Source organism: Vipera ursinii, assembly GCF_947247035.1.
Source record: "Vipera ursinii genome assembly, chromosome: 17".
Classification (NCBI taxonomy): Eukaryota; Metazoa; Chordata; class Lepidosauria; order Squamata; family Viperidae; genus Vipera; species Vipera ursinii.
Genome location: NC_139530.1, coordinates 3,450,986 through 3,474,215, shown reverse-complemented (window position 1 = coordinate 3,474,215; position 23,230 = coordinate 3,450,986). Strand labels below are relative to the sequence as shown.

The following is a 23,230-nucleotide window of genomic DNA, read 5'->3' as shown; positions in this document are numbered from 1 at the left end:
CAAGTCAGCAGGTTAGGTAGGATGAGGTAAGTTAGGTTGCTCTTCAAACCTGGCCCTTTTGACTTGTGGACTTCAACTCCCAGAATTCCTCAGCCAGCGTGCCTGGCTGAGGAATTCTGGGAGTTGAAGTCCACAAGCCAAGTTTGAAGACTCCCCCAGCTACGTTTGATAACCTGGGTTGGATTAATTAACGGGGCAAAGGAAGCCTGTTCGCTCGCTGCGTTCCAGGCCACGCCGCGGGGCGTCCCCAGAGTCTGCCGCGCATTCGTTCACACGAGCACGCGATACACGCGTTGGGTCGGACACCTAGGCTTCCCACCCGGGGGACACGGCACCTGTTCCTGCCCCCAACGAAGGCAATGCCAGGCGTTGCAACACAACCCAACGTGTTTTTTTCCCCCCTAGGTTTGCAACAAGAGTCGGGGCAGAATGCGCGTAAACCCAAGGAGGAAACTCACCCAATTCCCCATTCTCACGAGTTTGCGGGGCTGCCCCCCCCCGCCCAATCCCGGAAGGGCTCCTACCTCCCACCCCCACTTCTTGCAAGGACGCCCCCACTTTGCCCGGGACTCGCTCGGCTGGCCGGGGTTTGCAAGCGCCCTGACCTTTTGGCGGCGGTGGGAGCCATGCTGGCCCAGCTTCCCTCCGCAGCTGCAACAACGTGGGAACGAGCACTTCCTCTCCCACAATGCAACTGAGTAGCGAGAAAGGGGGAAGCGCCGAGCCGGATTGGCTTTAAGGTTCACCGCCGTGAGTGGAGAGCTGCCGCGGAGGCGCCCGCGGGCGCCCAAGAGGGAGACTTAACAGAATTAACGGAGCTGGAAGGGACCTGGCGAGGTCGTCTAGTCCAACCCCCTGGCCAAGCAGGGAAACCCTTCTCGTTCCAGACGAGTCCTTGTGCCCGTCTCTTCTTAAAAGCCTCCCGCAACTAGCGAAGGGGAGAGAGGGACCGTCTGCAGTTGCAGTTTGCAAGTTCGACTTGGCTGGGGCAGGGAGGCTTGGCCGCCCCGCCTTGCCAAACCCGCGTTTGCCGCTCGTCTGAATACATTGGGATTAAACGGTGTCCGCTTATCGCTGGGCAGGGTGGGAAAAGGCCGATTCCTTCCCCCGGGGTCTTTTGCCTTCTCTCTCGCCAACTTCCTGAGCCAGCCAGTTCCGAGTCACGCCGCGAAGGACCCGGGTTTGCGCCTCCCGCCAGCTGTCAGTCAATCGCGACCCACCCGGGCGACGTTCAGACGAAACCCGCAGGTTAGGCAGTTGTGGGGAAGCGAGCTTGTCGCGTGTGGGCTTGCAAGGATACACACACACACAACCCCGAAGAGTAGCCCGTGGCATCCCAGCCTTCGCGCGTGTTATCCCCGCGGATTGAAGACCCGTTTTGCTTCCCCGTGAAATCTGACATCCCGGATGAAGCGGGGCGAGAGCCCAGCCGGCCACCAGTTGCGAATTGCGGAGCGGGCGGCGACTCGACACACAGCAATCCTCCCACCCTCCCCTGTGTTCTTGCTGTGTAAAGGGAGGGGAGGGGGCAGACGGAGAAAGAGAGAGAGAGAGAGAGAGAGAGAGAGAGAGAGACGGGTGGGAGGGGAAGAAAAAAAAAAGAGCAAAAGTGATTTGTCGTTTCGGAGCGGAGAAAGCGCCGGGCGCCGTGGAGAAGGGTGCAAGGGGAGAAATCGCGCCCCCTCCCCAGGACCCTCCACCCGAGCTGGGAAACGGATTGGATTTTGCCCGGGCGAACTTTTGCAGCCCGATCCATCAATCTGGAGAACAAAGTGCCCGAGCAGGGAGGCCGCCTTTGCTGCTTAGCCCTGGAGGGTCCCGCTGGGTGAGTCTTTTGCAAGGGGGGGGGAGGACAATGCTGCAGCTTCTGGGCAAGTCTGCACGGGGGAGGGAGGAGGAAGAGGAGGGGGGGCTTCCTCCGGGGGGGGGGGTCGCGCGTGCATGGGGTGATGCCCAAGCCCCTGGTTGCGGGTAGCAAGAAGGCTCTTTTGTGGCAGACCCCCACCCTCTCTCCTTGCTCCGGGAGGGAGGCGATCAGTGCCAGCCTCCCCCCTCCCCAGCCTGAGCTTGATCCTCCGGCCTGGGGGTGGGGGCTCCCCCCGGCTTGCCCCCCCTTCCCCCGGCGTTGCAAAGGGTCTGCTGCATCAAGAGAAGACGGAGCCAAAACCGCCGTCTGCAGCCATCCATCACCGGGAGGGGGGGGTTGGAGAGAGGAAAAGCACCGCAGTGGGGTGGGGTGGGGGGCCGGACGGGCGTGACGAAGTATCTGCCCCCCCTCAGATGGGGCAGGGGTGCTGTGGGGGTGGGGGAGGGAAAGGAGGGAGGCAAAGGGGGGGGGCTGGCTTGCGCGTTGCGGCTGCGAGCGAACCTCCCTTCGCTGAGATGGCGGGGGGGGTTATTTAAGGTGACTTGCTCAGCGCCAGACGAACGCAGTGCCTCCACGACAAAGGCCCCCCCCCCTCGCCGCCGCCGCCTCGTGTATCTTGCTGATTGTGCAAATGGGTGGGTGGGGGGGTGCGCGTGCAAAGAAGGGTGCAAAAGGAATCTGCGCCGCTGCTGGCAAAAAAAAAGAGAGATAGAGAGAGAGCATCCCATTGTTAATATGATAATAAATAAGGGTGCTTTGGAGATGGCAGCTCTAGGGTGTGGGGTTCACACCTCCCCTACCCCCCCGTTTCCTGCCCTTCCTGAAATCTTTGGGCAGGTAGGGTCGGTCTCCCCTCTATTCCCCCCCCTCTCCCCACACCAAAAAGTCGCACAACCTATTTGCACAGCCATCCCTCTTGTCTGTCCAAAAAATGGGAAAGGGGTGAGAGGAAGAGATAAACGGGTGCAGGGGGGGCGCACACCAAAAAAAAATGGACACTTTTTTGATCAGCTTGAATTGGGGAGGGGGCTGCTTTGAGATTTATTTATTTTTTTGCACAGCTGACAAGCCAGACTAGGAAGGAGAGAGAGAGAGAGAGAGAGAGAGAGAGAGAGAGAGAGAGAGAGAGAGAGAGAGAGATGGGATGGAAATGAATTGAGGAGGAGAGAATCAAAAGTGCTTCTGAATAAATAATGGCGCTTTATGGATTTGGGGTTTGACCTGGATTTTTATAGCTGCAGCTGCTGGCAACAAGCTCAGCTAGTCATGGCTAATATCCTGGGTCTTTTCGAGCTGGCCTTTTAAAGCGTCTAGGTTGCAAGAAAAGACACAGTGTCACTCCCGGCTCTTTAATGCAGCAGCGTCTTTTGCAATTTTTTTCCCAAAATTGCTTTCGGAAATCACTCCTTGCTGGGTTTTTAAGGCCATTCAGAAGGGATATTAATTGATCAATATAAGGAGTCCCCGGGTTACAACCACGGATGAGGCCCAAATTTATGTTGCTAAGTGAAACATTTGTTAAGTGAGTTTTGCCACCGTTGTTAAGTGAATCTGGCTTCCCCACTGACATTCCTTATCGGAAGGTCACAAAAGGGGATTGCTTGACCCCGGGACACGGCAACCGTCATAAATGTGAGCCAGCTGGCAAGCGTTTGAATTTTGATCATGTGGGATTCTGCAACGGTCGTTAAGTGTGAAAAATGTATTCCAATATTTATTTACCAATTCAGCTTTGCTTGGAACGCTTCCTGTGTGTTTTTGTGCAAATTTGTGGCTTCTTCTGGCTTCAACCACAACCTGCCCAGTCCAACACAATTACAGCTCGCAGTTATTAGTGATTTGCTGAGAAAATAACTTTTTATATAATGCAGAATATTGAGGAAGGGGCATCCGGTTCAATGGTAGCTCTGAGGACCCTCGGCCAGGTCAGGCATGCAATTGCTGCGTTGTGCTTTGCCACTGTGTCACACAATGTCTGGCCCAAATGGGTGTGAGGCCGGCTTTGCAGCCCTTTGAAATGTCAGCTGGAACTTTTACAGCTGTTTTCGGAGCCTACCTGTATTAGCAAGCAGATTAATCTCGGGCTTTTGCGTCATGTTCCTTTTCACAACCTGAACTATTTTTAGGGAGAGCTGGAGGGCTACAAAGGAAAGGATGGAGGAGGAGGAGGAGGAGGAGGAGGAGGAGGAGGAGGAAGAGGATGACGACAATAATGACTAGGACTTGCTCCCTTCAAAAATGAGATGGGAACTTTTTCCCAGCAGGCGTCCTCGAAGAGATAACAATGGAAAGATCGGGGCAAAATGTGGCTAAGGTGAAACGTGAGGCTAGGAAAGATAACCTGCACACATAGTCCTCGGATTATGTCCAGAGACGAGCCCAACGTTTCTGGGACATTGTCCCATTTTGCGACTTTCCGTGCCTAGAACGAAGCATAGGAGAAAGACGCTTACGAAGGCTGGCCTGGAATGGCTCTCCTAACTCAGCGGGTTTGTGCGGGTTGCACCAGGCCATGGGAGACCCAATTATTGCGTCCTTGCATTCGAACAGCTGCAAGGAGGAGGGTGGTGGTGGTTTGCAGTCTGCCTTTCCTCCTCCCCCCCCCCCAGGAATAATTATATCTCGTGTTTCTCCCGCCACAGTCCTTTTGCAAGCATTAATTATCCAGCCGGCTGTGTGCTTGACATTTCCCCGCAATCCTGAAGACTGCAGACACTTTTGCACGATCCCGTTGACAGTTGTGTGGGTGGCTCTCCGGAGTTCTTTCCGCTCTTTCCCCCCCCTCCCCTTCCCGATGAAGATGGGAGTCCCCACTCCTCTCCTTCCTGGCAGGAAGCTCCCACTTCTGCTATTTTGGGGCTTTTTTCTCTTCCAAGAGGCTTAAACCCTGCATGGCATCCGTCTGTCAATCAGAGGCAGGGAAGGGAGACGGAGCATGGATCGGGGTGCCGGTTCCTCTTTCCTTCCCGCCATGATGCGAGGGCCCGCTCTTGAGCAAATTCACGCCCTGCTTTTGGCCAGAATAAGCAAAAAAGAGATTCGTCTCCCCAGCTGGTTTTTTTAAGCTGAACGGTGCCCCTTGCAGTCAGTGGGGCAAAGGGATTTGGGATAGGTCCTGAGTCCTTTCAACTTGCCATAGAAGCAGCGGGGAGGAGAAGCTTGGACTCAACAGGATTTTTAAGAAGCCGGACCATAAGAACCAAGGTCACAAAAGCAGATGTCTGACGGAGAAGTAGACCTTTCTCATAACAAACCAAAGAAATTTGATTGGGCAACGTGAACACTTAGTGGGTGGGTGTCATGGACAGCTGTTGTCACCTAAGCAGGTTTTCGCCCAGGGAAACTTAGAGTTGATTTTGCTTCTTCAGTTCCAAGATGTGTGTTCAATAAAGTTTCTATTTTATGGCACCTCAAAACCGTCGAGTTTCCTCTAATGTTGAATTCACCAGTCAGACGGTTGACAAAAGACACCCAGATCTCCACTTTGCGATCTGCATGTTCATTTCACAATTGCACTGGGGAAAACAGGGATGGGGGTCGTTATGCGGAGTGCTTGGTGATATTCAACCACGATGGGCAAGATCCATGATGGTCGTAGGTCAAGGACTTAACTTGAATTTCATTTCTGCAGAGAGGCCGAAAGGGCATTGCCGCGAGGCAGGAGCGAGCCGGCTGCCGCCATGGAGAACGGGATGCAGCTCCTGAACCGGGACGGCCACAGCATCTCCCACAACTCCAAGCGGCACTACCACGACGCCTTCGTCTGCATGAACCGCATGCGGCAACGGGGCCTCCTGTGCGACATTGTGTTGCACGTGGCTGCCAAAGAAATCAAGGCGCACAAGGTGGTGCTGGCCTCCTGCAGCCCCTACTTCCACGCCATGTTCACAAGCAAGTATTTGGGGCCAGGTGGGAGGATTCTTCTTCTAATGGACAAATTCCCGCCTACATCTAACTGAAATTCAGCAGCAAACTCGTTCGGGTGGGGACAGCCAGAGACCTCTTTGGTTCTGCAACTATACTTGCATTTATTTCATTTGTCAGATTTATAGCCCACCTCTTCTCCAAGGACTGGGGTGGTGCAGTGGCTCAATGGTTAAAATGCTGGGCTTGTTGGCTGGAAAGCCGTCAGCCCCGGTTTGGGACCCGAGCGATACACCATGGAGTGAGCTCCTGCCCTTGCCTCAGCTCCTGCCACAGTAGCAGTTCGGAAGCATGCAAATGCAAGTAGATAAATAGGTACCACTCTGGTGGGAAGGTAACAGCTGTCTGTGATGTCATGCTGGCCACACGATCGCGGTAATGTCTTTGGACGGTGCTGGCTCAACGGCCTTGAAATGGGGAAGAGCACAGCCCCTTAGAGCTGGCAACAACTAGCGCAGTAAAATCCACAGGGCATGCTTTTTGACTTTCTCCACAAGATTTGAGGTCTCTGACCTTGCCAGCTTTTTGTAAAGCTTCTCGTCCTCTCTTCAGATGCTTTGGAGAGTAGGTTGACCCTCTCTTCTTTGTGCTAGCCCCTCAGATATGGGAAGACTGCTATCAAGTCACTCCTAGTCGTTCTTTTCACTAGACTAGACATGCCTGATTCCTCCTAAAATCCATACAGGTGTTTTGTTTTGTCTTGAATCTATTCTTGCAGATGAGATGAGTGAAAGCCGTCAGACGCACGTCACGCTCCACGATATTGATCCGCAGGCTCTGGAGCAACTGGTCCAGTATGCCTACACGGCTGAGATCGTGGTGGGGGAAGGGAACGTCCAGGTGAGACCTCGCAAGATCCTCCAAGGGCTGTTCTTGGGTCCATCCGGGAAGGATTCAAAGTGGGCCAACGAGGTTTCCGGGGGAAGAGCCGTGTCAGACCTGCCCCAGTCTGATTCCCTTACGAAAGAAAAACACTCGACTCCTACTGGGTTGAAGCGAAAGATTCTTTTACTAGAGGTTGTTGGCTGCAGTAAAGTCAGGCTAGATCTGGGTTTCCCACGCTCAAAAGATGCAGAAAGGTTCCCCCTCGTCCCAGCCCTCCCCTCACTGACCAGTCCGCCATCTTCAGCCCATCAGAAGTCACCAAAGTGTTTTGAGAACGCTGAGATGTTTTGGGGTAATTCACATTCTTTCTCGGGGTGCCTGGCCTTGGATTCCGGTGCAAACCAGTTCCGAGCTTCTCTTGCTCTTTATCACCTGTTGTTCCCCCTTCCCTCTTTCCCATCATGTGCACACACAGCTTTATTGCCCATTTACCCTACTCCCCCTTTCTAGCCTTTGATGGCTGTTTCTGGTGGCCGACTTTGGCAATGTTTGATGCTCCTTGAGGCTGTCCAGATCCATGAAACCCATTCTAGAAGAAGACTGGATCTAAGCTTGGTTGGGATCAAGCTGTGTCAAGCTCCTTTGACTTATGAATATGCCTTTAGCAACCCAGGGCCCCCCACGTACCCCTGAGCTGAGGCACCCAAGTGCACCAAAGCGCGAACAGAATCTTGCAAGTCTGGGTTTCCCCCACCCACTCTTTTATTTTCTCTGTCTTCCAGCTCCTACACCTAAGATATTTGCACCTGGGTTTTCTTGTCATACCCCTAGTTTGCCACGTTTTCGGTTTTTCCAAACGGCCGACTTGGAATCCTATTTAGGAAACTCGATCCTGGATAGATTAATCCGCACAGCATTTTAGCTGAGCTTTTGCAATAGACAAGAAAGTGCAGCTTTTTTGAAAGATTATTATTATTATTTTTAAAAAAAGGATGGCACCATGCGATGTTATTCAAAGTGAAAAGCCAGAATGTTTTCAAGCTACAAAAGAAGAGGGAAAGAAGGGAGAAATAGGGATGTTGTCATCACCTAATTGGGCGTGTAGTTTTGATCCGTGCCCAGTATAAGATCTACGCTGTGGATTGTCTGTGGAACTCCTGGCCACAAGGATGCTACCAGCAGCCTCTCTTTCCCCCCCCCCCAGACTTTGCTTCCTGCAGCCAGCCTCCTGCAGCTAAACGGGGTGCGGGATGCCTGTTGCAAGTTCCTCTTGAGTCAGCTGGACCCCTCAAACTGTCTGGGCATCCGGGGTTTTGCAGACACCCACTCCTGCAGCGATCTCTTGAAATCGGCGCATAAGTACGTCTTACAGCACTTTGTGGACGTCTCCAAGACGGAGGAATTTATGTTGCTGCCTCTCAAACAGGTGAGATGGGGGGGGAGGCATCCAGGTGGGGGTAAAAGGATGCTGAAGAACAGGGCTCCTGATAACTCAGCACAGTCACAATATTAAATTGTAGTGTGAGAGATAGGAGTTCCATTGCACACAGAGGTACGGGTGTGTTTTTACACTGCAAAGCACCCAGGCGACCTGTAGCGGGTTCTGGAGTTAAAGTTGGGCCCCTCTGTGCTGTGCCCCTCTCTGAGAAGAAAAAATACCAGTCTGAAGGAAAAGAATTAGCAGAGTGAGAGTGATCCGTTGCTCAGAATTGCCTTTATTCAAGCCAATTCTGTTTTCTCGGATCCAGGTTAGCTATTGTTCAGAATTGTCTTTATCCAAGCCAATTCCATCTTCTTGGGTCCAGGTTGACCAGCAGTTGTGAATTGTCTTTGTTCAAGTCAATCCCACTCACTCAGATCCAGGTTGACCCATTGCTCAGAATTGTCTTTGTCCAAGCCAATTCCATTTTCTCGGATCCAGGTTGACCCATTGCTCGGAATTGTCTTTGTCCAAGCCAATTCCATTCTCTCGGATCCAGGTTGACCCGTTGCTCAGCACTGTCTTTGTCCAACTGGATTCCACCCTCTCAGATCCAAACTTCCAGATGTTCCTCTTCTTCCTCCTCTGGGCAGGTCTTAGATCTCATCTCCAGCGACAGCCTCAACGTGCCTTCGGAAGAAGAAGTTTACCGAGCCGTCTTGAGCTGGGTGAAGCACGACGTGGACAGCAGGAAACAGAATATTCCCCGAGTACGTGGCTTTCCGAGATAAAACTGTAAGCATTTCATGAAAAGACGGATGCTCTGGAAGTAACCTCGTGAGCCTCCCGGCGTCTCCTCAGTGAACCATTAATGCTTGTGATGGAGGGTCTTCCCTTCACGCTTACAAATGTGTGTCACGTTTCTTGAAGAGTTTCCACCATTCCCCAAATGTTGATTTTTGTTTATATGCCTCTCTGGGGCATTTCACATCAGAGGCCTTTCCCGTTTGGAACTGAAGGCTTTGCCGACACTGGGAATCCAAAAACTGGGCTTTGGAAAGATAATAAAATCAGAAATTGAAGGCTCCTGGACCAACGGAGAAGTTTTAGCTGCTCCCAGCCTGCTGCTCCGGAGACGGATCGTTCTTAAGTTTGTTGGAGTGTGGGTCAGGCTGGCCGGGGATTAGGGGAGTTGTGATTTCTCATTCTCTCTGCTGATCCTTGCATTGCAGCTGCGGTTCTTCGTGCTTCCCAAACCACAGAGCTGAAAAGGCCCTTGAAAGGTCATCTAGACAAACCCTCTCCTCCACAGAGGGGCATCTCCCTTGGGGAAGCTCGCTTTTAATGAGGCGGAATTGGGGAAGCTGGTTAAAGCCGCTCTCTGCATCCATGAGCTGTTTTTCTCCCAACCAAGAATCTTCCAGGGCAGAACCTTGGTGATCTCCCCCCCCCCGCCCCGCCTCTAAAGCCTGATTTAGTCCCTTTCTGGGTTTTGATTCTTCCTCCCCCCCCAACCTTCCTTTTCAGCTCATGAAGTGTGTCCGTCTCCCCTTGCTCAGCCGGGATTTCCTGATGAGCAACGTTGACACCGAATTGCTGGTCCGCCATCACTCGGAGTGCAAAGATTTGCTGATCGAAGCCCTCAAGTACCACTTGATGCCCGAGCAGAGGGCAGTGCTGAGCAACAGCCGGACTCGTCCGCGCCGCTGCGAGGGGGCCAGCATGGTGCTCTTTGCTGTGGGTAAGGCCTGCGTGAAGGAGCTGAGCAGGGAAGGGGGGAGGGAAGGAGGGGGGAGGGGGAGGGAGGGTAGGAAAAGAGGGAGGGAGGAAGGAAGGAAGGAAGGATGGAAGGATGGATAGCCCTGATATTTCTTAAAAAGTACCTTCTCTGAAATTGCTGGCTGGGGAATTTTGGGATTTGAAGCCCACCTCTCTAAACGCTGCCAAGTTTGAGAAACATGGTTCTACCTAGACTATTCCACCCAGCTGGTTGTCTGCATTGTTGGAAAACAGCCGGTGTGATGTACTGCCAGCAAATTTTCCCCAAGGTGACAACTGTGTTGAATCTGAATGAATCTGGCCCAATCTTAAGGAAAAAAAATGTTGTGTTTCTCTCCCTCTCCCCCTCCCTCCCTCCCTCTCTCTTCTCTCTCTCCCCCCACCCCCCCGCAGGCGGAGGGAGCCTTTTTGCCATCCATGGGGATTGTGAAGCTTACGACACACGGACCGACCGCTGGCACATGGTTGCCTCCATGTCCACCCGCCGGGCCAGGGTGGGGGTGGCGGCGATTGGGAACAAGCTGTATGCGGTGGGCGGGTAAGACCCTCCCTCCCCCCAAGAGGGAACCGGCTCCTTGAGGAGTGGGCCCTTTTTGATATTGGGATGGAATAACATGGTGGGGGTGTGTGGGGGGGATGAGGAAAGGAGAAAGATGGAGGCAGCTGCAGGATTTAAAAGAAAAAAGCGGCACCCAGCTACGGCAATTGAAAGCGCTCAGAGATGGGCTTGGGAGGAGGAGGGTCTTCTGGGTGCCTAAGAGATCATCTAGCGGGTCTCCTCGGAAGGGCATGCCAAATACAGCACAGGACTCTTCCCCCCCACGGGTGAGTTTTTTTTACCTTGTTGGCAGGTGAACGAGGGAAGGGTCCTCCTGGTTGAAGCAGGGCGGTGTTTTAAACCTGACCGCAAGGAGAGCGTTCGGCCAGCCTCTGAACTTCAGCTCTGGGCGGGGTTAGGTTGAGGAGACTCTTGTCCAGAATCTGCGTTAAAGGGAGAATTTGATTTGATTAAAAAAAATAATCAAAATCTGAGCAGAAGGAGAGCCTTCCTGGATGGCATTCCCGGGCGAGCCTCATTTGACTCTGAGAAAGTGATCCAAAAGTACCCATGGATTAATTTGTCTAGATCCCTTCCAAGGTCACGGACAGCTAAAGATCACTCTGTAGAATTCACCGAGTTGCAGATTTACTACTGTTACTATGGTATTGAGGAAGAAGGGAGGAGGGAGTGAGGGGAAAGGAAAGGAAAGATAAATGGAGAGAAGGAAGGAAAGAGGGAAGGAAGGAAGGATGGATGGATGGATAGATAGATAGATAGATAGATAGATAGATAGATAGATAGATGATAGATAGACACAGATGATAGATTCGATAGATACAAACAATAGAGACATAGAGACAGATGATATAGATAGATAGATGATAGACAGACATAGACACAGATGATAGATTCGATAGATACAAATGATAGAGAGATACAGATGATAGATAGATAGATAGATAGATAGATAGATAGATAGATAGATAGATAGATAGATAGACAGACAGATACACAGATAGATTGGATAGATACAAACAATACAGATACAGATGATATAGATAGACAGAGACACAGATGATAGATTCGATAGATACAAATGATAGAAAGATACAGATGATAGATAGATAGATGATAGACAGATAGACACATAGATTCGATAGATACAAATGATAGAGACAGATAGATACAGATGATAGAGAGAGAGAGAAATAGAGGGATGGATGGACGGACGGACGGATAGACAGAAACATGGATGGATATATTTATCACACACACACACCCATAGCAAACTGAGCATCACTAGCATACCACCTCTGAGCTTGATGAATAACATCTACTGTCCTCATAAAGACATTTTTAGCCAGGGGCTGTCCGTCAGTCTTGTGGCAATGAGTTCCACCGAACCCCCTTGGAACTCCTGTGGAAAGACGAACTTATTTCTTTTGCTTTCCCTTGGTATCCTGCATTACAGGCCCCCTTTTCCCTGTGGATTTCCCCCCCCCCAAGAAAGGGGATCGAACTTTTGCCACAGCAGATGGCAGCACTTGCCCAGCCTCACAGGCTGAAGGCCTCGGAAGAGGCAGCCAGCCTGAGATAAAATTGGAAAGTCAAGGAAAGCTTGACCCAAAGCAAACAAAAGCAGAAGCAGTCCAGGTCAACAGGCCTTGAACTGAGTTCAAGATTGCCACCGAGAGTTGTCCATGACTTGTTGAGGACACCCCATCTCATCTAATTTACATCAACCTTTCCTAATTCTCTTCCAAAGTTTTGCTTCTCTGCGGTCATCCTTCTTTTTCTTTAAAAATAGTAATAATAATGGATCTCTCTCTCTCTCTCTCTCTCTCTCTCTCTCTCTCTCTCTCTCTCTCTCTCTCTCTCTCTCTCTCTCTCTGTGCAGCTATGATGGAACATCTGACTTGGCCACCGTTGAGTCCTACGATCCTGTCACCAACGCCTGGCAGACGGAGGTCTCCATGGGGACCCGGCGGAGCTGCCTTGGGGTGGTGGCCTTGCATGGACTCCTGTACGCTGCTGGAGGCTACGACGGTGCGTCATGTCTGAACAGGTAAATGGTCCTTCCAAGTTCAGAAGGTCTCCCCGTCCCAATGAAGCCCTTACGTCGTCTTCTCCAAAAAGACCTTTTGAGTTGTTTTTTGCTCCCGCGAGTTATTGATTGTGGATTGCTCTCGCTGTGTCCCAGTGCTGAGAGATACGACCCCCTAACGGGGACCTGGACTAGCATCACGGCTATGAGCACGAGGAGGAGATACGTCCGCGTGGCAACCTTAGGTAAGGCCGGCATTTCCCGAAAGAGCTGCTCTTTTAAGGGTGCGAGGGGTCGCGGCATTCTTAGGAATGGATACAGGTCGTCCCCAACTTACGACAGTTTGCTTAGGACCGTTCGTCACACCCACGGCCGTGGCAGCATCCCCATGTGGCCATGTGATCAAAATTCAGACGCAGGGCATGGCTTCGCTTAATGACCGTGAAAAATGTGGGGAAAACACATGGGTGTCTCAACGTACGACCAGGATGACTTGCGACCTGATTTCCAGCCTCCGTCCCAATTTTGATTGTAACTCAAGGTGCCCTGGGGTCCTCTGTTACAAGCTGCTTTTTCCTCCCCCCCCCCACTTTCTTCTTCTCCATCAAAGATGGCAACCTCTACGCTGTTGGAGGATACGACAGTTCGTCGCACTTGGCAACCGTGGAGAAGTATGAACCACAGGTAAATGGGTGCCTCCTCTCCTGCCTGGATGGGATAACCACGAAGGGAGAGATGGAGAGTTCTGAGTAGGAGGTCCAGGAGGTCCAGGCGGTCCTCAACTTACGATCATTCATTTCGTGACCGTTTGCAGTTACAACGGCGCTGCAAAATAGGACTTACAACCAGTTCCCATACTTACAACCACTGGAAGACTCGCCAGGTCTTGTGGTCGGGTGCCCGTAGTTTGGGAACTGGTGTGTATTTCGGACGGTTGCAGCATCGATGTAGGAGGAGCATCTGAGGTGGGAGTTAAAAGAGGCATCAGCCTAGAATCCCTACATAGGTAGCCACAAGCGAACTAAGTCCCACCTTTCTTGAATTCCGTTGACCCTTTTCTAACTCCTAGCAGATGCTACATTGCGGAGATCCCTGTGCCTAGGGATAATTAGCAAAGAAATCAGTTTCATTAGACCTTCAAGTGTGGACCTGATCTTTTGCGCCTGACAGTCCTGGATCACCACTGGCAAAGCCAATGTGGCAAGCCAGTCTGAACATCTGGCTGACTGTGTGACGATCAGTAATAATAAATATTTTTGTACATTAATTTTTTTAACCATACTGAATGCTGCTCAGAGTCACATTTCTGTGAGATGCGTGACCGTATAAATTTGATGAATGAATGAATGAGCGAGTGAGCGAGTGGACGGATGATCAGATGTGTCTGTTACGCCTCTTAAAAAAAGGGGGAGAGGATTTTTTTTTTGAAGCTGAATTTTAAAACAAAACAAAACAAAACTCTTCTTCGTCTCTTCTCTGCCAGATCAACACATGGACACCAATTGCCAACATGCTGAGCCGTCGGAGTAGTGCAGGCGTGGCAGTCCTTGAAGGGATGTTGTACGTGGCCGGAGGGAACGATGGCACCAGCTGCCTTAACTCGGTGGAGCGCTACAATCCCAAAACCAACACATGGGAAAGTGTGGCCCCTATGAACATCCGGAGGTAGGGAGCAGCACCCTAAAACGACGTGGCGTCCCAACCGTTGGGCGATCTCTGCTTTCCACCAAACCGGGCCCTCTCGAGTGTTTAAAGCGACATCTCGAAACCTCAAGCAGAAGTGAGTCAGGAAACAAGGAGAAATATTTTTGCAGATTCCTAGTGTGCAGGATGGCTGCAATTGAAGGTGGGGGGGGGGTCTATCCTGGCTAGTGATCTAGTGGTGGCGTTTTGCATTGGCCTGTTGCAACTGCTGCAATTTTAATAATGCCACAGAGAGTATAAATGGAGCCGGGGGGGGGGGGGAAACCTTCTTGCTTCAGTGAGGCGAAAACAGAAGAAAATCAAGATTCTGCTCCAAAGACATCCCCCCGAGCCAGTTTGGTCTCGTGGTTAAGGTGCTGGCCTAGAAACTGGAGATGGTGAGTTCCAGTCCTGCCTGAAAGTCAGGGGGAGACTTTGGGCCAATCACCAGGAGACGGTGAGTTCTAGTCCCACCTTAGACCTGAAAGCTGGCAGGTGTCTTTGGGCCAGTCACCAGGAAACAGTGAGTTCCAGTCCTGCCTTATCTATGAAAGCCAGCGGAGTGACTTTGGGCCCATCACCAGGCGACGGTGAGTTCTAGTCCCACTAGTGGGGAAAATAGGAAGAGGAAAGTCTGTATTGGATGTGCTCACCGCCTTGAGTTCTTTCTCAAACCAATAAAGGCAGGATACAAATAAATGAAGAAATATTAGGAAGGCACAAAGCATGGGCGTGAAGGCATCTGACCGTTTCCAAAAATTGTGAGGAAAAGCATTTGAGATTCTAAAAAACAAACAAACAAACAAAAAAACAATCCATGGGATAGTTTGACAGCTCTAAAGAAAAAGCTGAGACAGGAAGAAGGAAGATTATGGTGGAGTCTGAAGCCATCTCCACTCCACTCATTTTAAGCGAGTCCTGTGGAGTTAGGTTGTCTCTGCATAATAGCAACAGGAACAGCACTCAGACTGATGTACCGCTTCACAGTGCTTTACAGAGTCAGCGTATTGCCCCCCCCCCCCCCAACAATCTGGGTCCTCATTTTACCGACCTCGGAAGGATCTGAGTCAACCGGTGATATTGTTTTAACTGGGCTACTATTTAATTCTTTTTAATTTTTGTATTTTGTATTTTATATGTGCCCTGTTCACCGCCCTGAGTCCTTCGGGAGAAGGGCGGTATACAAATATAATAAAATGAAATGAAATGAAATGAACCTTGAGCCGGTCAGGATCGATCTGCTGGCAGCTGGCAGTCAGCAAAAGTAGCCTGCAGTACTGCATTTTGACCACTGGGCCACCAAGGCTCATAAGTTCCAGCTCCTGGAGTTTAGCCATAGCCAGATGCTCTCCTGTTTGACGGAATTCTAAGTCCCATCTCAGGGTTTCCTGCCTGAGCAGGGGGTTGGACTAGATGACCTCCAAGGTCCCTTCCAACTACTTCTTCTTCTTCTTCTTCTTCTTCTTCTTCTTCTTCTTCTTCTTCTTATTATTATTATTATTATTATTATTATTATTATTATTATTATTATTATTATTCTGCTTTCTTTATTTTTAGGAGCACCCATGACTTGGTGGCCATGGAAGGCTGGCTGTACGCCGTGGGCGGGAACGACGGCAGCTCCAGCCTCAACTCCATTGAGAAGTACAACCCGCGGACGAACAAGTGGGTGGCGGCCTCCTGCATGTTCACCCGGCGCAGCAGCGTGGGGGTGGCTGTGCTGGAACTCCTGAACTTCCCGCCCCCGTCCTCGCCCACCCTCTCGGTGTCCTCGACGAGTCTTTGACGAAGGACCTTCCCGCTCCCTGCCTCGCCCGGACTGCAGCATCTGTCGGAGCGCAAAGCCGGCGTGGTCAGGCCCCTCCGGAAGCCGATCTCTGTGAAAGGGGGTGCTGCACCCAGAGAGATTCCCCGGGGCCCACTTTCGGCGCAGCTCCAAAAGGGGAAGCTCCTTAAACAAAAGAGACCTAATAGAGAAGAAGACAGCCGAAAGAGAGAATTCTCCACGTGTCCATTGTTGATCCCATCATAACTCGACCGTTGCTGCCTGGTTCTAGTAGGCCAGACTCAACAACCTTTGAGCTCCACGGTTGGGCGTAGATCGCTGGATCCATCTCACGCAAGGGACTGAGATTGGCAAGGGCAAAAACCAAGGAACCGCCACGAGCTAAGCCGACGACACCAACCACGGAGTTATTTGCGTAGGCTGGGCCGACTTGCGGTGTCTAAGCTGTGAACATCACAATTAGCCAATAACTTCTTATCAAGCTTAACAGTGGGAGGTGTGCGGGCGAAGGAGGCCTCATCCTGTCTAGCGAAAGGATGCCTTAAACACAAAACCAGGGCTGAGATGATCCATAGGTCCTCTCCACGTTCTCCACATGGTCGCCTCTTGTTGGGCAGGCCACCCAATCGGACATCTTCCCAGTATCTTTTCTGGCATGTGTCTGGAAGCTATGTCCATGGGGTTGCTTAGCTCTTGGTCTGAACTGGGAGGAATTGGCTCAAGTTGTTGGTGATTTGAGGAGTCTACCATACAGGCGGCGTGAAGTGGATTTCACAGTTCGATGTGTGCCAAGTAGCACTTCCTTAATTGCTCCCCTGGGGTCCCCCAGCTTGTGTTGGGAGCGCTGACAATGATGAGAGCCTTTATAATTTATTTGTTAGCCTTTGCCAGCCAATCTTGCTATCTTCCTGCCTGCCTTCTCCTTATTTATTCACTTATTTATTATTTAAAGGGTTAGGGTTTGCAGGGCAGAAAAATGGCGGAGAGAGGCACTTTGTTAATCTCCCGCGAGCCCAAACTGTGGGCACCATCTACTGAAGTGAAACTCTGTGTGTGGAAAAATACCCTTGTGGATTAACCAAGTGTGGCCTAATCACAGCCTTCCTTCTGAATGGACCAATTCAGCATTGTGCATCCCATCTTTGTAGCACCGCATTAGGTCAGACTTCTGTTCGAGAGCCTTCCTGTCTAAAAAAAAATTGTCTGATTTCAGAGTATTATCCTGCCACGCTCGTGAAACTACGTAATATTGCTGCATTATGTGGATTTGGCCCTCAAAGCACGAAGAAGGGCAACGTGGTGGCACTTAATTTGGGGGGAGAGCTTTGGAAAGAAAAAAAAAAAAAGCAAAGCACGACGTTTGAGGGCTTGCCTTGAAAAGGCTCCAGCTGTTCTACTGTTCCCTCACTTTGATGGGGTTTGGACTACAAGGCCCAGCTAGCTTGCCCCTGAAAAAAATTGGGTGGGGAGAGACAGGAAAGGAAATTGCTTGAAGACAGATCCCACTGTGTGTAGATGGCCTCTTTGTCTTTGCCATCGGGTGCAAAAGTGAGAATTCTGTGGGAGAGAATTATGACACGGAGGCTCACGCAAGTCAGCCAATGCTTCTCGTTGATTTTAATTCTGCCAGTGACCACTTTGCTGCTTCTGTTTTTGGTTTTATATGTTTTGTGTGTTAGTTTATTTATTTTGCCACGGGTTTCACTGTGGCAGTCCAGTTTGCATCGATGCTGGATGGGGATGGGGCAGGTTGAACTGAACATCCAACTCACAAGCTTTGAAAATTCCTCATTAGAATCTGCTTCAAATTGGTCCCAGGTTTTGGGGGTTCTGGGTCAAAAGTGGGGTTCATGTATCAAGCCACGATCAAACTTGTCCTTCTGTGACTGGTCCATAAGATCTGCTTTACAAACCACAATTGGTGAGCTTCCATAGCTGGCTAAGCCACAATCAAGCAGACTGTCTAATGCTTGGTGCCATATTTTGTTAGCAAACCATAGATAATGGGTCCACCTCTTCAATTTTCCAGCCAATACGTCTGCGGCTGGGAATCCTGGGCATTGAAGTCCACGCATCCTAGAGTTCGTAAGCCATGATTTGAAAAAAAAAAAAAAGTGTGGCCTGCCATCAAGGGCGAATCCAAAGGGCATCTATGTTGGGCTTATCTGTGTCCATGATTTGGATTTAAAAGCATCGTGTCTCGGCTTTGAAGGCATTTTTTGCCAAACAACGTTTCCAACAATCGTTTCTGTAAACCTGCATTTCTTCGCTTGTCTGGCGCTGTGCTCGGCCTCCCACCCAGAAACATACTTTTGCAAAACCCGTGTGCTGTAACGGGGTGGGAAGTATATATCAGGGTTTAATCAGCTGCATTCATTTGGGGATATTTGTTTTCATGGTGTTTTGATTTTTTTTTATAAGTGCCTTCACTTTGTTTTTAGGAATCCCCCAGTGGGGCAGGTTATGGGGAGCAAAGCCTGTGGGACCTTCTCATCTGTTTGCGCCGGAGTGGGGTCGAAAAAGTTTGCACCAGAAGATGTTGTTAAAATTCCTTTTCATGCCTTGAAGCCAGGGGTCTTTCAAACGTGGCCCTTTTATGAGATTTGTGGACTTCCAATTTTTCAAGAACTCACCAGCCAGAACGAATTGGCTGAGGAATTCTGGGAGTTTAAGTCCACAGAAGTCTTAAAAGTTGCCAAGTCTGGAGAGCCTTGGACCAAGAGATCGGTTCTTGGCATCTTTTTTTTTGCTACGGGGTTGCGTTGGCATCTTTGCCAATCGGAAGAGAGATACTACAACACGCGCCCCCTCCCGGTTCAACGTAAAATTGGAAAGCAAGCAAAGATGCTGGGCTTTGCAACGATGGAGGATAAGGCGGTCTTAACCATGAAGAAGAAGGAATGACCAGTGGTTGTCCTGGTCGAAGCATTTTTTTCACTCACTTCCTTGCTTTCCCCCCTTTAACTCAAAACGAGCACAGCCTGTTTTCAACTTCCCCTCTGAATTACGCTACAGGTAGTCCTCTGCTTACGACGATAGCTGAGCCTCGTCGTCAAGCAGGTCACCACGTGGTTGTGACTGATTTTAGTACCCTTTTTTGCAGCAGTCTCACTTTGACCGGTGGGTAAGGGTTGTTTTTTGTTTTTGCTGGAAATCGGAAGAAAACAATGGAAACTGCCCAAAAAACCCCCCCACCAAAAATGATGGGTAAGATGATTGTGGGATGCTGCAAATGGTTAAAAATGTGAGCCAATTGCCAAGCAAGCAAGGAAGGAAGGAAGGAAGGAAGGAAGGAATCAATCAATCAATCAATCAATCAATCAATCAATCAATCAATCCCATCTTCCTTGTTGCCCCAATGCTCCTGTTGAAGTACAAACTCTATCTATCCATGGTGCAAAATCCCAGTTTATTCACCCTAGGTTGGAGGTGCTTCGGGGAGGGTGTGTGTATGTGTGTGTGTGTGTGTGTTAATTTATCTGTATATATGCATCAGAATTATTTATGTGCTGTTCAATGTCCACTTTATTTTGTGTTTCTCAATTTTTGCACTAAAACAAAAAGGGGGGGGGAGAAATACGAGCAATACAAGCCGGTGTGTAAAATAAAAAAATAAAAACAAGTAGATTTTTCTTGACTCTGTGACTCATTCTCATTTTTTTCTTTTTAAACCTGCCCCAAGTTTGACCCTAGACTAGGTTGCTTGTAAAGGTAACAGCTTCCAGCCAACGGGACGCGGTCCAAAATGGGATTAGAGACGTGGATGACTTTCAGACATGTACGCATGCCAGCTATGTCTTTCTGTTCGGAATGGGAAGCACGGATTTTTGTGACCTTGGCTAATTCCGAACATTTTCGTTACTTGAGGTTTTTCGAAGCAAGACCAAGGACGGGCTGCGTGTGATTCAGAGACTTGCATTCAGGTTTCTACTGGAAGATTCACACGTGGAGGGAAAATGTTGGTGCAAATCATGCTGGAAAATGTATCTGGGATCGGTTAACAGAATTCTCTTTCCACCTGCTCTACGTCGCTCCAGCCTCAAATGTCTATAAATAACCCGTCAGTTGTATGAAGGGGATGCAGAGAGCTTGCTGGCTAGTGGAGCCCTCTTCAAACAGACCCAGAAGAAGAAAGTGGGTTTCAGAAGATGGTCAAATGTCAGGGCTAGTTTTCTCGGGGACCCTGCGGAATTTCCACCGTGGGAAAAATACGGGAAACAGTCCACATGCTTCTTTTTTTCCTCTCCTTCCCCCCCCCCCAAAGGGAATCCAGAACATTCTCAGTTTCAGCTCCACCAATCTGGCATGAATTTTGATGCCGTTTGCAGAAGTTCAAAGCAAACCATGAAACAGGGTGTGATAAAATGCTGTAATCGCTTTGGCATTCTTCCTCCCCTTCACTTAAACTCATGTTCGCTGGTTAGAGGACAAACATATTAGATAGATAGATAGATAGATAGATAGATAGATAGATAGATAGATAGGGTAGCCAGATAAGGTAGATTAGACAGAGACAGATAGATAGGATGGATGGATGGATAAATAGATAGATAGCAGTGAGTAGGACTAGATTTCTTTTTCCAAAATGTAGAAACTGCTGATTAGATAGATATTCTATTTCTCTTATGCTTCTGACCAGCTTTTAAAATATTACATCAGGAAATTAAATCAGAATTATTCTATAGGTATGGTTAACTCTGTGTTCACACCTCTCTCTCTCTCATACACACACACACACTCCCATCCATCCACCCACCCACCCACCCATCCATCCATATCTGTCTGTCTGTCATCTGTCTGTCCGTCTGTCCGTCTGTCTGTCTATCTGTCTATCTCTGTTCCATTGTGTCCAGTTCTCAGAGACCCACATGTCCCAAGAGTTTTCTTGGCAAAGTTTTTCACAAGTGGTTTGCCATTGCCTTCTTCCTAGGGCTGGGACAGAGTCACCCAGGCAGGCTTTGTGCCCAAGGCAGAACTAGAATTCCCAATCTCCCAGTTTCTAGCCTGACACCTTAACTATGACATCAAAATGGCTCTCAACCTTTTGTTTTCTGTTCTGCAAGAATTTCTTTTGAAGCAAAACGTTATCTCCAACTATCGCTGCAATCTTCTGGCCTAGAGTTCCATGGACCAGTTTGCAAGAGAGATAGATAGATAGAGAGAGAGAGAGAGAGAGAGAGAGAGAGAGAGAGAGAGAGAGAGAGAGAGAGAGAGAGAGAGAGAGATTGAGAGAGAGAAATTGAGAGGAACCCCGAATTTGGGACACAGCCTGAGGGTGATTGACATGGATCGTGCGCTGATTTTTCTGCCCACCCCCAGGCAGTATAAATACCACCTTGCATTTGGAAAAGAGAGGAGAAAAAGCCTGTCATAGGAAATAATCATGGTTCTTAAAATTAAAAAGGTTCCCAACTTTGAACCGATTGGAGTAGAGCAGTGTTTCTCAATTTTGGCGATTTTAAGCTGCGAGGACTTCAACTCCCAGAATTCTCCAACAAACCATGATTTGGATCAGTTTAGCCTTAGAAGATTAAGACCCTAAGAAAGGCCGAGTGCCAAAGCATGGAGGCCTTTGAACTCTGGTGCTGGAGAAGACTCCTGCGAGTCCCTTGGACTGCAAGGCGATCAAACCGGTCAGTCCTAGAGGAGATCAACCCTGACTGCTCTTGAGAAGGCCAGATCCTGAAGCTAAAACTCAAATCCTTTGGCCACCTAATGAGAAGGAAGGACTCATTGGAGAAGAGCCTAAGGCTGGGAAAGGTTGAGGGCAAGAGAAGAAGGGGACGACAGAGAAGGAGGTGGCTGGATGGAGTCACTGAAGCAGTCAGCGTGAGCTAAAATGGACTCCAGAAGATGGTAGAGGACACGAAGGCCTGGAGCAATGTTGTCCATGGGGTCGCGATGGGTCGGACACAACTTCGCAGCTAACAACAACAACAACAAAGCCTTAGAAGAAGCAACTTTTGGGAGACAGGATGAAGGCTTCACTTATCTGCAGGTTATCCGATCAAGGAAGGAATGGAATATATATAACTGGAATTGGAATTCCAGAAGGATTATCATTATTGTTCCGCATTTCTGCTGACCTTTCCTTTCCTTTCCTTTTTTCTATCATTCACTTTTCCTTCCTTCTCTCTCTGTTTCCTTCCTTCCTTCCTTCCTTTCCTTCTTTTAACTCTTTTAACCCTCTTCTTTTTCTTTTATCTTTCCTTTCTTTTATCCCTTCTGGGCTTCCTATTCTTCAAGAAGTATTCTGACAGGCAGGGTGTTGAGTGTGCAAAAGACACCACACAGACAGATGGCTTCCTTGCACATCTGGAACCCCCACCAATCTGTCCCAGCATCTGGGAGTGCTCAATGTGAAAGTCGGTTTCTTCCTCCCACGTTCCATTCCCGCCTCCCCCCCCCAAAAAAAAACAAAACACCTGCAAGGCATAAAGTCTCCTTCCACGCCTGGCTTTTGACTTCATGAACCCATCCGTGTCATTATTATTATTTTTTTTTGGCAAGGGGATAAAAGTGGTTTGGAATTCCTTTTTGCTGGGATTCCACACACGCACACATGCACACCCCTCCAGCTTTGTGGATAGGATCTCCTGGTGGTCTCCTTTCTAAAGGTGACACAAGCCCAGCCCTGCTTGTCAAGGAGCAGCACAAACACAGTAGGGTCTAACTCCTTCCTTCCTTCCTTCCTTCCTTCCTTCCTTCCTTCCTTCCTTCCTTCCTTCCTCCCTCCCTCCCTCCTTCCTTCCTTCCCTCCCTCCCTCTCTTCCTTCCTTCCTCCCTCCCTCCCTCCCTCCCTTCCTTCCTTCCTTCCTTCCTCCCTCCCTCCCTCCTTCCTTCCTTCCCTCCCTCCCTCTCTTCCTTCCTTCCTCCCTCCCTCCCTCCCTTCCTTCCTTCCTTCCTTCCTTCCTTCCTTCCTTCCTTCCTTCCTTCCTTCCTCCCTCCCTCCCTCCTTCCTTCCTTCCCTCCCTCCCTCTCTTCCTTCCTCCCTCCCTCCCTCCCTCCCTCCCTTCCTTCCTTCCTTCCTTCCTTCCTTCCTTCCTTCCTCCCCCCTCTCTGTGTTTGCACGCTCATTTGTGCGCCTCTCTGTGTGTGTGTGTGTGTGTGTGTGTGTGTGTGTGTCTGTGTGCCTGCTCTCAGTTCTCAGGAAGTGAGCACCCAGAAGGGATCACTTGGCCAAAAAGCTCGTTTCTTTCCCAAGCACACACGCCCAAAGGGATCATTCTCGCGGAGACGGAAGTGAGGAAGCCTTGCATGACACACAAGCAACAAAGCACACACACACACACACCCCTTCTCAGTTTCGCACTGGGCGCCCCGGGGCTCCCACGGTCCGCCTCCTGCTTATCCTCCTTCCT

General features: G+C 49.9%; 2 protein-coding genes across 2 annotated transcripts in view; one reads left to right on the top strand and one right to left on the bottom strand.

Annotated features, from left to right (window-relative positions):
• NOC2L (NOC2 like nucleolar associated transcriptional repressor) overlaps positions 1–673 on the bottom strand; it is a 32,668-nt gene extending 31,995 nt beyond the window's left edge. The window contains exon 1 of the mRNA XM_083375864.1: positions 606–673. Within this exon, the coding sequence (XP_083231990.1) occupies positions 606–628 (23 nt within the window). The 5' untranslated portion in view covers positions 629–673. The remainder of the gene's footprint in view (positions 1–605) is intronic.
• A 947-nt stretch (positions 674–1,620) lies between these two features.
• Positions 1,621–19,481, top strand: KLHL17 (kelch like family member 17). Its single transcript, XM_083375466.1, has 12 exons — positions 1,621–1,825; positions 5,499–5,776; positions 6,510–6,631; positions 7,821–8,042; positions 8,690–8,806; positions 9,564–9,777; positions 10,209–10,353; positions 12,254–12,421; positions 12,557–12,645; positions 13,011–13,084; positions 13,884–14,065; positions 15,641–19,481. Exons 2-12 carry the CDS (start codon positions 5,548–5,550, stop codon positions 15,867–15,869), a joined length of 1,791 nt encoding a protein of 596 aa, XP_083231592.1. The 5' UTR covers positions 1,621–1,825; positions 5,499–5,547; the 3' UTR covers positions 15,870–19,481.
• The last annotated feature ends 3,749 nt before the right edge of the window (positions 19,482–23,230 follow it).

Coding starts and splice junctions, on each gene's coding strand:
- KLHL17 (XM_083375466.1), top strand. CDS start 5,548: ATGGAGAACGGGATGCAGCTCCTGAACCGGGACGGCCACAGCATCTCC. Junction 12,646..13,010: donor CGTCCGCGTGGCAACCTTAG/GTAAGGCCGGCA, acceptor TCTCCATCAAAG/ATGGCAACCTCTACGCTGTT. Junction 13,085..13,883: donor TGGAGAAGTATGAACCACAG/GTAAATGGGTGC, acceptor CTTCTCTGCCAG/ATCAACACATGGACACCAAT.